The sequence below is a fragment of the Musca autumnalis genome, unplaced genomic scaffold (genome assembly GCF_047663935.1).
Source record: "Musca autumnalis isolate F117 unplaced genomic scaffold, ASM4766393v1 scaffold_5, whole genome shotgun sequence".
Taxonomy (NCBI): Eukaryota; Metazoa; Arthropoda; class Insecta; order Diptera; family Muscidae; genus Musca; species Musca autumnalis.
Genome location: NW_027412088.1, coordinates 187,236,762 through 187,255,366, shown reverse-complemented (window position 1 = coordinate 187,255,366; position 18,605 = coordinate 187,236,762). Strand labels below are relative to the sequence as shown.

Below are 18,605 nucleotides of genomic sequence, written 5' to 3'. Positions count from 1 at the left end.
ACGGGTAACTGTGCTAGCGTAGAAAAGTTGATAATTTATATGGTTCAATCCAGAGACCTTGTTCTTCACTGTCCAAGGTTCCTGGATTAGACCTATATGTATATTACCTTTGTTAATTTTCTCCATCAGCGCATGAGTTGCCGTTTCGCTCCGATGGAGGTTGATCTGGATGACCTCAATCATTGGTCGTCCAGTAGACGGTTTTCTTGGGAGGCGCTGATGGGTTCGTCTCCCTCTGTGTCTTCGCTCGGTAGATTTTTCTCCCGGCTAGGTGGTTGGGCATCTTCCTCCTCTCCGACTTTTGCCCTTCCAGTCTTGAAGGTTACTGCGTTGCAGATATAGAACGCCCTGCCCTTCGTCTTTGAGAGACTGACCTCAAGATATCTGATGTTGCCTTCAGAAGACCTTAGGATGTCTTCTGTTGTCTCTCGAAGATCTCTTTGCGAGTAAGGCTTTGAAATAATTCCCGTTATATTTTTGTTGTTGATTGATTTATTTATAACTAAAACACGTATTTTATTGAGAACAAAAATTGATTGCCGTTCCCTGTTTCTTACACTCAGAAAACCCAACACACGATCGTTTTTTTTTCTTGAAATTTATTTTCAAATTGATTTCATAAAATCAAAAGTTTTTTTTTAAGTTTTTCATTTGTATTTCACATGTTTTTTTTTTGTTATTTTACATTTTTGTTGTTGTTTATATAGCAAAACAGCTGATTATGACATTAATTGATTTTTTTGGAGAGTTTTGTGGCTTGTGTGTGTTTGAGTTTGATTGATTGATGAGGAAAGAGATTGACTGACATGCGTTTTTTTATTTAAATTTGTCCATATTTTGGTGGTTATCTATTTTTTTCTTTGGAGTTAGGTTTTGAAATAATTTCCGTTATATTTCGTTTTTTGTTTGATTAATTTAAATTACCAATTGTTGTGGTTGTTGTTCTTGTGATATTATTGGCAGATGATTTAGCTTATTAACTATTATTTGCATTCTAGAGAAGAGGAGGAATTATTTGTGGTTTTAGTTTTTTTTTGGGTTAATTCAAAATGAAAGTAGCTTTGAGGAATTAAACTGAGGAATTGTTGAAAAAATCAAAAAAATAATGTGGCAAATAATTAAGTTTATTATCTAAGTTTGTATATTTATTATGTATGTTTGTGTATATATATCTACATATATAAAACGGACTAAATTACACATTTATTGTTAAGTTTTCTTTACATAATTAGCAACAAACTTAAAGTGGTTAGTGGTGAAGTGGTTACTTTTGTTTGGCTTTGAACTTAAACTCTGGTTGGTTGTTGGGAGAGGGAAGGCGGTACAAATTTAAAAAAAATCGAATATGGTACTTTCAGATTCAAATTATGAAGCACCGCTTCCCTCTTTTTCTATGGTCTACTATTCGAAGTTGTTTTTTTGTGGAATTTTAATTTTGAATGAGTGTTTTTTTTACTTTTTCATTTTTGTCTTTTTCTTTTCGTTTGTGTTGGTTGTTGTTTTGTTTTTTGTTCTTAAGTTTTATCACAGATGGCTCAAGATTTTCAAAATAGTTTTGTGTTTTCTTTTCGTTTTTTTGGTTTTCATACTATGCAAATAATTTCTAAATATTAAAATGTGTCCACTGAAAATCTCTTTTTGGTATTTATTTTGAATATTTTTTTTATTTTTTGTTTGGGTTTTTGCAATATATAGAAGAAAAAAATATTTGTTTTTCAATTCATAATATTTTTTGTTATTTTTATTTTGAATATTTTGTTTTTGTTTTTCATTAAAATCACATTGAATTTATTTAACCTAATTTTATTTTATTTATTTTTACAATAAGTTTTATTTATTTATATATAAGTAGTTCAAAGTGCTTAAACACATTTACGTTTATGGCATAATCTCTATTTGTATTTATTTATAATTAAACATTAATATTTATATGTATTTTTGTTTTTCTTTTTTTAATAAATTATTTATAGAAATTAAGAAAAATATAAAAAATAATAATATTATTTGTTTTACATTTTTTCATTTAAATTTAATTTTTTAAGTCTGTTTTCAATTCGTTTTTAGGTTGTTGTAAAGAAAATCACCCATATTTTGATCCATGTATGACAAAAAAATTCATGGTAACACGTCTATCACATAACCTCAAATTGGACACATAACCTCAAATTTCAAGGGGATGGATATTTTTCCACAACTAAACAAAAAGGTCAATTGAGTAATCTGACTTACGCTCCGGAATGGCTAGATATTGAATAACATTACAAACGTCTCAGAAAACTCAATATTATCTATTAAATAACTTCAAATTTGAAAGAGGATTTATTTTGCCATAAAAGATAAGGGAATAATGGGATCTACACACTGGAAATCAGAAACTTTCAAAAACCTTCAATCGTGGCATTATCGCCTCATTTTAGATTTGGGTCAGTGCCAAGACGTGGACCATTTTGAAATTATTTTAAATGCAAAAAATGCACATCTCAAAAATAAGAAAATAACATTATTTAGATTCCCTTAGTTCTGTGAGGTTATACAGAAAGCAGTCCACATTTCAAAAATAGTAAAAAGAAAACATTGGGCTCCCTTAAAGTTGTGAGGTTAAACAGAAAACAGCCCAGAAACGCGTCATTTAAATTGTCACTTAAATTTATGAGTTCTATTCTTTTTCCCATTTCAATTTTCCATTGTGAACATCATAAAATAGCATGGATCAAAATATACCACATGTTATGATTTGGGTGATTTGTGTATTTCAGCCTCCTTATTGCATTTCCCTCTTTCATGGGAAATTTTCATTATTCTTTTTCTTCTTCTTCTTTACCACCATCATTTCATCTCTTACTATTGCTGCTGCTAATTGTTTAGATTCTTGAAAAGATGATGTCATAAGGCTGATGATGATGTTCCGGTTCCAACAGGTCCAGTAGCTGCTGCTGACCCTGTAACAGCCGGTGATGTTTGATTATTTGTAGACACTTCATCTTGTGTTGTTGTATTGGTATTGTTGTTGCTGCTGTTATTGGAGGATGATGCGGCGGCGGCAGCTGCAAAACTAACACTTAACGCATTATGCAGTGAGGTATGCTTTGTTTCCGTCTCTGTAAGAGAAAAAAAAAAAACAAATAATTTTTGTAATTAATTTAAGGTTATGTTTTACAGGTGGTGGAGCAGAAAACTTCCAATGATCTACAGTCGATTTTATGAACCCAAACGACAAGAATGCTTCACAATCAACAACACGGCTGTTTAAAAACACACAAATATTCCCAGTCACCATCATCACGATTAAAAACACAGACAAAAATCCATTTGGTTGACAACAACCAAAACACTTTTTAACAGCATCACGATTAAACAGAAACCTTTGTGTTTCCCAAAATCATTTAACACAGTTCCCAAACACTCTGGAGTCATCCACATTATCCCATATCTTAGAACACCTCCACTAAGTCAAACAAAAACAGGGCTTTCAATCAGGCAAAAGTAATACCAAAGAACTCTGTGAAGGCAATGATAAGCTAAAAGGCCAGAGACCACAAAAACCCATATCCTGTCCCTGGAGAAGTTTAGTCAGTCACAACTGACACTCCACCAAAGAACTCTGTGAAGGCACTAATAAGCTAAAAGGCCAGAGACCACAAAAACCTATATCCTGGCTACTGGTGGAATCTGGAGAAGTTTAGTCAGTCACAACTGGCACTCGCTTAAAGTTATATTGTGTACCTGTCCACATGCAAGAACTACCTCAAGGTGGGTTAAACATCCACCAAGGCTAACCTATGAAAGGAGCACCCTACTTGTTGGCTCTGATGTTAACTTAAAAAGTTAACTGCTACTGTTCACACATCCCGCCAAAATTTAGAACAATGTTGGGTTGGAAATTTCTTTATTTTGTTAAATTTGGTCATTTTTAAATATTTCCAAATAGAGCAATAATGCTCCACAAAACTTCATTTAATGTGACCAGTGTCAAAGGAGAAATGCTGTTATATAAAATTTGACTATGGGTTACCGAACAAACTAATCCTGTATATTCAATATATATGCAGAGAAATGTACTAAAAGTGTGGGACTATAAAAAATATTTAGTAAATTTACATTTTTTTAAGTTTCCCAATTGCATCAATCCTTCAATTTATCCTTCTGGTGTCAAAGGAGAAAATCTTCCTTATCAAATTTTACCATAGGCCTCCGAACAAAACAAGTCTCTAAATATTATATTTGCTAAGTTATAGGCCCTACCAGTTTGGACACATAAACAGAACAATTCTTTATTTTGTTTAATTTAGTCATTTTTTAATGTTTCCGAATCATACAAAAAATTTCCACAAAACTTCATTTTAGGTAACTGGTGTCAAAGAAGAACATTTTCTCCATCAAATTTGGCTATAAGTCACCGAAGAAACTAAATCTGTATCTATAACATATAACCAGATAAAAGTGGCAAAAATGTTGGTATATCATAGAGAGAAATATTAAAGTTAGTTATTTCAACGACTTTTCGAATTGTATCAATATCTTCCACAAGACATCAATTTAGGACATTGAACTCAATGGAGAAAAGCTTGTTCAGAAAATTTCACTATTGGTCACCGAACAAACTAAAGCTGTATCTATAATATACATCCAGAAAATAGTGGCCAAAAATTTGGTAGAAAGAAATATATTAAAGAAAACTCTTAAATTTTGTGAGTTTATTGAGATTCCGAATTCAATCAATATCTTCCATAAAACTACTATTTAGCGGATTGGTCTCACTGCAGAAAATATTCTTCAGAAAATTTCACTATAGGTCACCGAACAAACAGAAACTGTATATATAATATATATCCACATAATTGTGGCAAAGATGTTGGCATATAATAAAGAAAAATATTAAATTTGATTATTTTTATTATTTTTCTAATTGTGTTTATATTTTCGACAAAACTTTTATTTAGCGGGTTGGTCTCAACGGAGGAAATCTTCTTCAGAAAAATTCACTATGGGCCACCGAACAAATAACCGCTGTATCTATAATAAACAACCAGACAATACTGGTGAAAATTTTGTTACGTAATAAAGAAAAATATTAAATTTGCGATTTTAATGAGTTTTCGAATTGTGTCAATATCTTCCATAAAACTACTATTTAGCGGATTGGTCTTAATGGTGAAAATCTTCTTCGGAAAATTTCACTATTGGTCACCGAACAAACTAAAGCTGTATCTATAATATACATCCAGAAAATAGTGGCCAACAATTTGGTAGAAAGAAATATATTAAAGAAAACTCTTAAATTTTGTGAGTTTATTGAGATTCGTAATTCAATCAATATCTTCCACAAAACTTCACTTTAGGACATTGGTCTCAATGCAGAAAATATTCTTTAGAAAATTTCACTATAGGTCATCGAACAAACTGAAACTGTATTTATAATATATATCCACATAATTGTGGCAAAGATGTTGGCATATAAGAAAGAAAATTATTAAATTTGATTATTTTTATTATTTTTTTTTCTAATTGTGTCTATATTTTCCACAGAACTTTTATTTAGCGGTTTGGTCTCAACGGAGGAAATCTTCGTCAGAAAATTTCACTAGGGGTCACCGAACAAATAACAGCTGCATCTATGATATACAACCAGACAATACTGGCGAAAATGTTGGTACGTAATAAAGAAAAATATTAAATTTGTGATTTTAATGACTTTTCGAATTGAGGAAATATCTTCCATAAAACTACTATTTAGCGGATTGGTCTCAATGGAGAAAATCTTCTTCGGAAAATTTCACTATTAGTCACCGAACAAACTAAAGCTGTATCTATAATATACATCCAGAAAATAGTGGCCAACAATTTGGTAGAAAGAAATATATTAAAGAAAACTCTTAAATTTTGTGAGTTAATTGAGATTCCGAATTCAGTCAATATCTTCCACAAAACTTCAATTTAGGATATTGGTCTCAATGCAGAAAATATTCTTTAGAAAATTTCACTATAGGTCATCGAACAAACTGAAACTGTATCTATAATATATATCCACATAATTGTGAAAAAGGTGTTGGCATATAATAAAGAAAAATATTAAATTTGATTATTTTTATTATTTTTCTAATTGTGTCCATATTTCCCACAAAACTTTTATTTAGCAAGTTGGTCTCAACGGAGGAAATCTTCTTCAGAAAATTTCACTATTGGTGACCGAACAAACTAAAGCTGTATCTATAATATACATTCAGAAAATAGTGGCCAAAAATTTTGTAGAAAGAAATATATTAAATAAAACTCTTAAATTTCGTGAGTTTGAGATTCCGAATTCAATCAATATCTTCCACAAAACTTCACTTTAGGATATTGGTCTCAATGCAGAAAATATTCTTCAGAAAATTTCACTATAGGTCAACGAACAAACTGAAACTGTATCTATAATATATATCCACATAATTGTGGCAAAGGTGTTGGCATATAATAAAGAAAAATATTAAATTTGATTATTTTTATTATTTTTCTAATTGTGTCTATATTTTCCACAAAACTTTTATTTAGCGGGTTGGTCTCAACGGAGGAAATCTTCTTCAGAAAATTTCACTATGGGTCACCGAACAAATAACAGCTGAAGCTATAATATACAACCGGACAATACTGGTACGTAATAAAGAAAAATATTAAATTTGTAATTTTAATGAGTTTTCGAATTGAGGCAATATCTTCCATAAAACTACTATTTAGCGGATTGGTCTCATTGGAGAAAATCTTCTTCGGAAAATTTCACTATTGGTCATCGAACAAACTGAAACTGTATCTATAATATACATCCAGAAAATAGTGGCCAAAAATTTGGTAGAAAGAAATATATTAAAGAAAACTCTTAAATTTGGTGAGTTTATTGAGATTCCGAATTCAATCAATATCTTCCACAAAACTTCACTTTAGGATATTGGTCTCAATGCAGAAAATATTCTTCAGAAAATTTCACTATAGGTCAACGAACAAACTGAAACTGTATCTATAATATTTATCCACATAATTGTGGCAAAGGTGTTGGCATATAATAAAGAAAAATATTAAATTTGATTATTTTTATTATTTTTCTAATTGTGTCTATATTTTCCACAAAACTTTTATTTAGCGGGTTGGTCTCAACGGAGGAAATCTTCTTCAGAAAATTTCACTATGGGTCACCGAACAAATAACAGCTGAAGCTATAATATACAACCGGACAATACTGGTACGTAATAAAGAAAAATATTAAATTTGTGATTTTAATGAGTTTTCGTATAGAGTCGATATTTTCTATAAAACTACTATTTAGCGGATTGGTCTCAATGGAGAAAATCTTCTTCGGAAAATTTCACTATTGGTCACCGAACAAACTAAAGCTGTATCTATAATATACATCCACAAAATAGTGGCCAAAAATTTGGTAGAAAGAAATATATTAAAGAAACCTCTTAAATATATTGAGATTCCGAATTCAGTCAATATCTTCCAGAAAACTTCAATTTATGATACTGGTCTCAACGCAGAAAATATTCTCCAGAAAATTTCACTATAGGTCATCGAACAAGCTGAAACTGTATATATAATATATATCCACGTAATTGTGGCAAAGGTGTTGGCATATAATAAAGAAAAATATTAAATTTTATCAATATTTTCCACAAAACTTTTATTTAGCGGGTTGGTCTCAACGATGGAAATCTTCTTCAAAAATTTCACTATGGGTCACCGAACAAATAACAGCTGTAGCTATACAATCAGACAATACTGGTGAAAATTTTGGTACCTAATAAAGAAAAATATTAATTTTGTGATTTTAATGAGTTTTCGAATTGAGTCGATATCTTCTACAAAACTTCTATTTAGCGGATTAGTCTCAATGGAGAAAATCTTCTTCAACAAATTTCATTATAGGTCACCGAATAAACTAAAGTTGTATCTATAATATATATCGGTATAATATTGACAAAAAGAGTAAACCTTCTTCAGAAAATTCCACTAAAGGTGTGGAAAATATTCTTTAATTTTGTAAGGTTTTCGACTGAGGTCAATATCTTCCGCAAAACTTCTAGTTAGGGATTTGGTGTCAATGGAGAAAATCTTCATCGCAAAATTCCACTATGGGTCACTGAACATATGAAATACCTAAATATAATATTTATATAATAATATACCCCTAACAAATTGCACATTTTCTGCATTTGGTAATTTGGACCTTTTGGGAAACCGTGTGTCAATTTCTTCCGGATAACTTCATTTCAGAAATTCGACGGCAATGGGAAAAAGTTTCTACGTATAATTTCAATATGGGTCGCCGAACAACAATTTTCTCTAGCTACACTATATAACCTGCAAATATTAACATTTAAAAAAAAATATTTTATTACAATTTCTTTCAAAGGATTGTTCGATTTGTTTTGCAACAGACACCATTTCCAAAGGGAAGAAGAACATGACATTTCACCAACAAATCCATTTGATCATAACCTTAAAAAAATAAAAAAAGTATAACAACAAAAGAAAGAAAAAAAAAACAAAAACATTTTCTCTGGCTACATATAATTGGTATTTATTGTTTTACAAAATAATAATTATAATATTAATAATAATAGTTATAGTAGTAGTTCTTGTTGTTGTAGTAAGCAGTAAAAGTAATTATAGTAATAAAGAAGAGAATAAAAGAGAAATCATCAAACAGAGAGATAAACTTAAAAATTAAAATAGACGTTTTAAAAATTCTTTTTCTTATACAGCTTATTACAAAAAATAATAATAGAACAAAATCAAAATACGTTTATGTATGTATGTAACATGTGTGGGGTGTGTGTGTTGGTTGATTTTAAATAAAATAATGTATGTTGAACATGCGTCTGTTTTATTATAAGCAAATTGGTTTTATTATTAATTATTTATTATCCATTATTAAAAACATTATACAAAATTACTTTAATAGTTACATATTTATATTAAGAGAAACAGAAATGAATAATAATAAAAAATTATAACAAAACAAAATAAAAAGAAATTGAAAAACCTCTTAAAAATGACTGAAAGTTACAAAAGAAAAAACCTAAAGAAAATATTTTTTTTTTATTTTTTATATTTCAATTATCTTTAGAAGAGTAGTGGTGGTAGAATGGGGGGAGGTTATAGGAGAGGAGATGTAGTTTGCGTTTTTTTTGTTTCTTTTGGTTATGGGATATGAAAAAAGTAAAGCTTTAAGGACACAAGAAATTGTGGTAGTTCTTCGGCGCTTGTGTGTATTTTGTGTGACTCGTCTCAAAACCCGTATAAATACAAAACTAAAACTTAATTGATTTTAAAATTATATTAATAAAAATAATAATAATGATAATATGTATATGTATGTATGTATATAAGTATATTTTTTGATATGTAGATGGATGATGATCAAACCAAATTCCCCGGATTTGCAAAGGCATTGAGTTTTCCCACCTTTATATACACATTTCAAATGTATGTATATTTTTGAAAAGATCTTTCAAGTGACTATTAGCGGGGGACTATCTATATCTGTGTGTGTGTGACTTTTTTTTACATACAATCATCACTCAATCCCATTCCATCCATCCACCAATCACCTACTACTCACCTCAGCCTGAACTGCTGAGGTGGTGGCGGCATTATTATTGGTGTTGTTGCTGTTGTTATTATTGCTAGATGATGATGTTGCACTGGTAACAGCAGCCTCATCTATGAAATTTGTTTGTGGCGAAGAGCCAACAACATTGGTACTGCTACTCACCACAGGTGGTGAGGTTGTGCCGCTGGTGGTTGAGGTAACACCAGTTGTGGAGACCACTTCAGGCGATTGATTTGCCAATGTTTGGTTGGTTCGAGATGAAGTTGGAGGAGGAGGTGCAACATTTGCCATAGAACTTATGGGAGTGCCAGGCTTTGGAGGTGACAATTGTTGTTGTTGCTGGTCCATTGCCTTATTGGTCATATTTGTCGTAGTAGTGGTACTGGGAGGAGTTGGTAATTTAGAAGAGTTTTTGCCACTTTCCATGTGCATTGGAGAAGCTGGCTGGTTGGGGGAAGAGATTTCTGTCAAATTTGTGGTTGTTGTTGCAGATTGTGGACCCGCCATTTGTGTTGCTGTAAATTGCTGTGGTTGTTGTTGTTGTTGTTTACCTTGTTGTCCTGTTCCAGGACTATGACGTCGCATCATATCATTGTTGTTTGCCCCCTCTGCATCGCTTTCCTTATTGTTGGTTGTTGTACTGGGTGATTGTGAGGATTTTTTATCACTTAAATGCATATCGGCGGTTCCAGAGACGGCTGATGATGACGTTGTAGTCGTTGTTGTTGGTGGTTTATTGGTGCCTCCTTCTTCTTGTTCCTTGGCATTGTCATTGCTACCCGCCGTTGTTTCCAGTCCATTGGCTTCGTTATTGGCCAACTGTCCAGCCCTTATTGATTCTGTGTTACTGACAGTGGATGGAGCATGATTACTGGAATTCGAATTGGATCCAGTCAGATCGAGAGTGGTTGGTTCGTGAGTAGATGCAGCAATGCCTGGATTATTGGGTTTATCCATCGCCGTTGCCTGTGGCACCATATTGGCTATTTGATGGCGCATGGCATGGGGACTTTGTTGGGGCACACCACTCTTTTGGCTGCCATTTTGTGCCTGTGTGGAAGATACTGGTGCTCCTGATGAGGGTGTCAATTTCCCACCTGCCGCCAGGGAGGCAGCACTAAACGCCGATGGGTTTAGTCCCGCCGTACCCAAAGGCAGCGGTGGCAATGAATGCGGTGACTGACTTGTGGGCAAACTGGCGGCCGCAGCTGCATGCATGGCCGCCAAATGGCTAGGATGATGAGAATAATACATGGAGGACATATGACCCGAGGCTGAGGACAAAGATGAGGTGGGTTGGGCAATGCTACCCGTGGACTGTAGTGTGGGTGCCAAGGAGGTAACACAATTGGATTCCGATACTCTCATTGGCATTGCAGCAGAGGAACTAACCAGGCTAAGACTGCCATGTGGAGAGCCTGATCCCGAACCTGCGGTTGAGGTTAGCACCGAGGATGTGGAATGGGGTGGCAGTTGGTGGCTAGATGTAATGGCTGGATGATGAGGCGACATATGCGGGTGTGTCAAATTCATGCTGTGGTGGGCCAGCCCCAAGGCAGCTGCCGAAAATCCAGGATGTCCTAAGCCAGCTGGACTAAGTCCCAGAGCCGCCTGTTGCAGGTGATGGGGTAGATTTGCATGTTGCATAGAGGTGAGACCGGGCAAACCCAAACCCGGTATACCCATAGCTCCGTGGGGACTTTGTCTTTGGTTGGCGGCAGCAGCATGATAAGGAGAAATACCCGAAAGTCCATGCAAGCCTGCGGGTGGAGCACGTAGACCCAAATTCAAGTGGGGTATCATGGAACCCAAAAGGTTACGACTAAGGGGATTGTACAGAGGGTTCGAATAGTGATGTGAGGCCGAGAGTAACTGTTGTTGTTGCCTCTCCCTTTCACGGGCCTCCCTTTCCTTTTCACGCATTTCCCTTTCACGGGCCTCCTTTTCTTTTTGTTCTTTTTCTCGCTGTTCCTTTTCGCGTTGTTCACGTTCCCTTTGTTCTTTTTCACGCTGCTCACGTTCTCGTTGTTCCCGCAATTCACGTTCCTTTTCCCGTTCCCGTAACTCACGTTCTCGCTCCTCTTCACGTGCCAAGGCTCTGGCCCTATGCTCCTCCTCCAGTTTGATGCGTTCATGTAGACTAGGCAGGCCAAGGGCAGCACCTGGTATCATGGAGTACAGATGTGAGGCATAGGGTGAAGCCAATGGAGGATATAAGGCGGCATGGGGATGAGCACCGGGATGGGCACCGGCTGCCCTTAACAATTGAAAACGTTGATCCAAATACATTTGTTCGCTATAAGGCAGACTGGCAGGATTCAAGAAGGCACCTGAAAAAAGTAGGAAGAAGAAGAGTTATCAAATTTGTCTGTCTGTTTTAGTGGGGAAAACTTACCTGGAGGCATGCCTGGTATACCTGCAAAGTGCGAATATGCATCCAGTGGAAAGGCTCCAGCTGGGTGAATCAGCCTTTCATCGGATCTGTATGGCTGGAAACCACTACGTGCCAATAGTTCAGGTTGCAAGCTTGAGCTGGGTGGCTGTGAATTGAGTCGAGCAATTTTCTCGGCTGGCTGTGGTGAGGGTGCCGATCTCTTTTTGGCCGCCGATGAGGAGCGTTCATCATTATTGGAATTCGGTGTTAGAGATGATGATGAACCGGCAATACGTTCGGGGCCACGACTCTGTGAATTGCTGTTTGGTGTCAATGAAACGGATGATTGCTGTGAGGAACCACCACCTCCACCTGCATTTCCGGCATTTATGCCTCCTGAAACATTGCGATCTTGACGATCCCTCGATGAAACCTCTTCTTCTTCCTTGATATCTGCCTGTTTGGCTAAATTGCGTAAAGCTGAGGCAAATGGCCCTCTAGCCTGGGCTGAACTTTGATTTAGTGCTCCTGGTGGTACTCCGGCCAATTGTTGTTGTACTTGTACAGCGGCCGCTGCAGCAGCCACCGCCTGTTGATGGGCCTGATGTTGTTGTTGTTGTTGCACCAATGCCGATGGCGAATGGGCACCCACCAAATGATTGGCAGCCGCCAATGTATGATTTATAATGCTACCTGGAGGTCCTCCACCAGGATTTACCGAACCAGGTGGTTGTGTAATTGTTGTGGTTGGATTGACAACGCCGCCAGCATTTGCAGCCGCCCCAGCCACTACACTAGTATTTGTGGAAGGTGACTGTAGGTGGTGGGGTGAGGGTATGGCAGGTGCTGGACTTGTGGCTGGCCGTTTCTGTGCTGTTTTGGGTGGCACTGTAAAGAGAGAAGGAAGCAGAGAGATAATATTTAGTAAATGTTTCAAGTGTTTTGAGACAGGGTAAGTGGATTTTAGTTAAGTTGCAACTTAAGGGTTGTTCAAACAAGTCGCTGCCCTTCCATGTTTACGTAGATTGGCATAGATATCTTCTGTCCATCATCACTTAACCATATGCCACCATTTAAACATAGTTTTAGTTTACACAAAACAGAACAAGAGACACATAAGCGTAAATAATCCTTTGAACTGTGGGTTTGTGAATGTGAATCCTTAGTAAGAGTTGTAGGGGGAGGCGGAAGGTGGGGGTTTGGGAAGCCAAGGCATGTTATGTTGGTGGTAATTGTTGACATTTTTTGGCAATATGTAAACAAGTAAATGTGGTAAATGACCCGTGAGAGACATCTGTTCCATTGTAGATGACCACAAAGCAGTCAACTGCTCCACACTAGATGCCCAAATATGGACATCTACTTCATAGTAGATGCAAAAGGTTGACATTTACTCCATAGCAGATGGACATTTACTGCATAGATGATGCTCAACATGAATATATAGTACACTGTAGATGCCCAATATGGATATCTATTCCATAGTAGATGCTCAAGATGTACATCTACTCCATAGTAAATGCTCCTGATGGACACCTACTCCATAATAGATGCCCAATATGGACATTTACTCCATAGTACATACCCCCAATGGACGTCTACTCCACTGTAGATCCTCAATATGTACATCTACTCTATAGTAGATGCTCAAGATGGACATCCCACATGAACATCAACTATACAGTAGATGCCCAATATTAGCATCTACTCTACAGTAGATACCCGAAATGGACATCTACTCTATAGTAGATGCTCAATATGAACATCTACTCTATAGTAGATGCTCAATATGAACATCTACTCTACAGTAGATGTCCAATATGAACATCTACTCTACAGTAGATGCCCAATATGAGCATCTACTCTACAGTAGATACCCGAAATGGACATCTACTCTATAGTAGATGCTCAATATGGACATCTATTTCATAGTAGATGTCCCATATGAACATCAACTCTACAGTAGATGCCCAATATGAGCATCTACTCTACAGTAGATACCTGAAATGGACATCTACTCCACAGTTGATCCCCAATATGGACATCTACTCCATAGTAGATGCTCAAGATGGGCATCTTCTCCATAGTAAATGCTCCTGATGGACATCTACGCCACATAGTAGATGTTCAAGATAAACATCTATTTCATAGTAGATGACCAATATGGGCATATACTCCATAGTAGATATCCAATTTGAACATCTACACCATAGTATATTCCCATAATGGACATCTACTCCGTAGTAAAATACCATAATGTACATCTACTCCATAGTAGATGCCTACAGTGGAAATCTACTCCGTGATAGACGCCCATAATGGACATCTACTCTGTTGCACATGTCCATATATCTTTAAAAATGTCCCTCTGGACCACCGTAGTGAACCTTTCACAATATTTTCCATTGATTTACGTCCCAATATCTTTCCTATATATACCCACTGTCTAAATTTGTATTCCACACGTATTCCCTCCTCCCTCACTTTCTCTTCTTGTTTGGTTGGACGTGGTCAATGGTTTTGCAATTCATCCATTAATAATTACTACTCAATAGTAGGCAGGGCAGGTTACTTTCTGGATTGGGTGGCGATTTTGCATTGCTTGGTTTGCCACCATGTGCCTAAGGGAGGAGGTGGGTGGTTTGTTGTGTGGTGGCAGGATATTTTTCGGTTTGCTTTACTTGTAAACATACACCACCATTACCACCACCACATATTGTGTTGGAAAGTGTCATCAGGCACAGAGTTGGCTGCTGCTACTGCTGATGGTTCAAGTATATACGTTCATAAAAGTGGTTAGAAATTAGATATGCCAGGGCCAGCCCGGCAAATTTAAGCAGCAGATATTGAGGCAAGTGACCAGGTATTTCTTGTGCGTCAATGTATACGCAACTGCCTGCCAGCCTGCCTGTAATTGCTGCTATGAAACTCATATGGACTATTTTGTGGTTTCCTAAACTCTCGAGGCAATGTTAAAGGGATTGAACGACCATTGTTTTGGCTGAGAAAGAGTAAAAGAAGAAGCACAACAAGGGTTTGCTGCATGTTCAGGCGGTAATCTTTGCATATTTGTAACTGATTAAGGTTAGCTTTTGCAGGAAAATGGTAATGGTAGGCAATAGGCTGCTGGGTGGCAAATTCATGTTTGGTCGTCTCCTTGGGATACTATTAATTCCATACGCATTGGAGCATAAGCAGCAAGCTATTGATGTTTGAGTTTTAGTTAAATCCTCATGTAAGTGTCCATATTAAATGGAGGTAGAACAACATAAACAACAACATTGCCTCGGGGGAATAAAAGCATATATTCATACATGTGGCAGTGGGTGTATGTGTGTGTTGATAATTTTCCCTACATATTTATATTGGCATTTAGTAATTATTGTATTTGTTGCGGTTATCAAAATGATTATAAATTGATAGGATGATGTCCAATGCCGAACGAACGAGCGAGTGTGTGAGTGAGTGACCATCCACATCCATTCACAATATCCATATGATTATGAGAGGATGATGATATTGGTTTGTAATTGCATTAAATTAATTAAAAATATTATTAGATGGATTGGATGCAAGCCAAAAATGTTATAAACATATGTATGTAAACACACACACACAAACACATGAGGAATATTAAATGTTATTGAAATAGTAATCATACCACAACAGCCCATCATAGCCTCTATCATCAGATTTGTGTTTGTGATATAATAATATGGACCACCATTATTTATAATTTTTGTAAATATTCTAGTCAACACAACCATTGCCACACGGACGGACACACTCCGCCTCACACATTTATTTCTATGCAATAATAAATAAATTATTACAACTCAATTATTTTTCATGCATGGTCAAGTGTAGGAGCGATCCAAATATTCCAGGTTGGGCCTTTGCATTATAATGTAGCCACAAATTACAACCACAAACAATATTACGTGCCGAAGAGGATGGTGAGAAGGAGTAGGGGAGTTGAAGTAGTCCACCTTGGTTCTCTTCCATAATCAATGGCATCATGTTATGTGTCATTTAAAAGTCATTGAAATTTTGTTAAATACTCTTCAAAAGAATAACAAATGTGAAAATTAACAAACAAACACACACATAATTATATTAATATTAATAATAATATTAAATTTGAATTTTATATTTAATCGCAATATTATTAATTCATGATTTGATAGTGAATTTCTTGATGAAATTCTTAATATTGCCTCAAATATTCATGTAATTTAAATAAAATTTCATCATTTGCCTAAAAGTATGCAACACATTTTGGTATACAAACAAAGGGGAAATATAAATTGAGGAATATATTCTATGAACATTTGAATAGTAGTATAAGATTAAAAGATTAAAATGATCTTCTAATCCCTAATAGAAGAGCATTGTGGACATCTATTTTTTTTTGTAGAAGTCCATAAAGGACATTCGCTCTACAGCAAATGCCCACAATAGTCATCTACTTTAAAGAAGGTGTACATAATAAACATCTAATCTATATTAGATGCCCTTAATGGACATCTACTTTAAAGAAGGTGTACATAATAAACATCTACTCTATATTAGAAGCCTTTAATGAACATCTACTCTATGTTAGATTCCCATATAATTAACGTCTAGTCTATAGTAGACTCCCATAATGGACATCTACTGTATAGTAGAGGAGCATAAAATGGTTATCAACTAATGAACGACATATCTTCTCCCTTGTAGACAGCCCAATGTACATCTATTAAGATTGCAATAATGGATATCTCCATAGAAAAACCATAAGGTTAACTTCTCATTCGTCTATAAATTGACCTATTGTCCTTGTATTGTATTCTATAAGGAGGGCATTCCCTCACAAAAGTTCAAAATTTTCAGTGAAGAGTAGTTTAAGCATCGTTCGAGGTTTGTTTTGACATTTTTGAAAGAAGGTAGTCCTTGTGATTCTGCTTACAACGATGTATTTTTTTCGTGGGCATGTCCATGCTTCCTTGAAAAAACACTAATGATGCCAAAACACTAAAGAAAGACCACGAATACCAACTGAAATGGCTGGTGGATGCTGTAACTATGGATAGGAGTGACTCTCAAAATTAGAATCAGTTCCAAAAGGTCTTAATTTGTCTATAGAAGACCTCAAGATATCTTTTGTTGTCCATAGAAGACTTCAAGGTGTCTTCTTTTGCATTTAGGAGACATAAAGAGACGACCTTAAGAGGTCTTCAGTTGCCTAAAGAGACCTCAAGAAGTCTTCAGTTCTCTATAGAAACTGTCTGCAAAGTCCTTAAGAGGTGTTATGTTGTATTTAGAAGACATCAAGAGATCTTCTGTTGTCCATAGAAGACTTCAAGGTGTCTTCTTTTGCCTTTAGAAGACATAAAGAGGCGAACTCAAGAGGTCTTAAGTTGCTTAAAAAGACCTCAAGAGGTCTTCAATTGTCTATAGAAACTGTCTACAAAGCCCTTAAGAGGACTTCTGTTGGCTATAGAAGACCACAATAGGTCTTATGTTAGCTTTGGCAGACTTCAAGAGGTCTCGTGCTGTCTATAGAGACTTCAGAGGTCTTTTATTGCATACAGAAGATCTCTAGGGGTCCTCGTTTGTCTTTATGAGACATAAGGAGGTCTTCTGTTGTATATAGTCGACCTCAAAAGATATTCTGAGGTCACTAGAAGACCTCAAGGTATCTTCTGTTGTCTCTAGAATATCTCAAGACGTTAAGAGCTCTTCTCTTGTCTATAGCAGACCTCTAGAGGCCTATTTTATCTCTAGAATACCTCCAGAGGTCTTGTATTGCCCTTAGGAGACCTCAAAAGGTCTTATGTTGCCTGTGTAACACTTTAAGAGGTCTCGTGTTGTCTATAGAAGGCCGCGGAGGTCCTGTGTTGTATATAGAATATATCAAAAGGTCTTTTACTGTCTATAGAAGACCTCAAAAAGGGCTTCTTTTGTCTTGAAGAGATATAAAGAGGTCTTCTGTTGAATATAGGCGACCTCAAGAGGTCGTATGTTGTCTTTTTCGTTTTATATAGACGAATTTAGAAGATTTTCTGTTGTCTGTAAAAGACCTCAAGGGGTCTTCTTTTGTCTTTATGAGATATAAAGAGGTCTTCTATTGTATATGGACGACCTCAAGAGGTCTTCTATTGTATATAGACGACCTCAAGAGGTCTTCTATTGTATATAGACGACCTCAAGAGGTCTTCAATTGACGACGTCTTCTACCTCAAGGAGTATTATTTTGTCATTGGAAGACATAAGGATGTCTTCTGTTGAATATAGACGACCTCAAGAGGTCTTCTGTTCAATATACACGACCTCAAGAGGTCTTCTGTTCAATATAGACTACTTCAAGAGGTTTACTGTTGTATATGGACGACCTCAGGAGGTGTACTGTTGAATGTAGACGACCTCAAGAATTCGTAAATTATCTATTGCCGCCCAAGAGGTCTTCAGTTGTCTGTTGACGTCCTCAAGAGGTCTTTGTTATATTTAAAAGTCCTCAAGAGCTGTTTGTTGTATATAGAAGACCTCGGTAGGTTTTATATTATCTATAAAAGACCTCAATGGGTCTTCTGTTATCTATAGAAGACTTTAAGCTGTCTTCTGTTTTTTATAGAAGAATTCAAGAGATATTGTGTTGTCCCG

The 18,605-nt window shown here is 35.7% G+C and overlaps 1 protein-coding gene and 1 long non-coding RNA gene across 8 annotated transcripts in view; one reads left to right on the top strand and one right to left on the bottom strand.

Annotated features, from left to right (window-relative positions):
* Positions 1 to 1,385: 1,385 nt before the first annotated feature.
* The window catches only part of px (MAP7 domain-containg protein plexus), a 184,558-nt gene continuing 167,338 nt past the window's right edge, over positions 1,386 to 18,605 (bottom strand). For 6 of the 7 annotated variants that reach the window (XM_073954950.1, XM_073954953.1, XM_073954956.1 and 3 more), the window contains 2 exons: positions 11,985 to 12,851; positions 8,528 to 11,919 (listed from right to left, as the gene is read on the bottom strand). In XM_073954950.1, the coding sequence (XP_073811051.1) occupies positions 9,584 to 11,919; positions 11,985 to 12,851 (3,203 nt within the window). In that variant the 3' untranslated portion in view covers positions 8,528 to 9,583. Of the gene's footprint in view, positions 3,099 to 8,527; positions 11,920 to 11,984; positions 12,852 to 18,605 lie in introns of those variants that run through there. The other variant, XM_073954951.1, reaches the window with a different exon arrangement.
* On the top strand, positions 2,976 to 9,551 carry LOC141386458 (uncharacterized). Its single transcript, XR_012408384.1, has 2 exons — positions 2,976 to 3,079; positions 3,146 to 9,551. It is a non-coding gene; the product is annotated as an uncharacterized lncRNA (long non-coding RNA).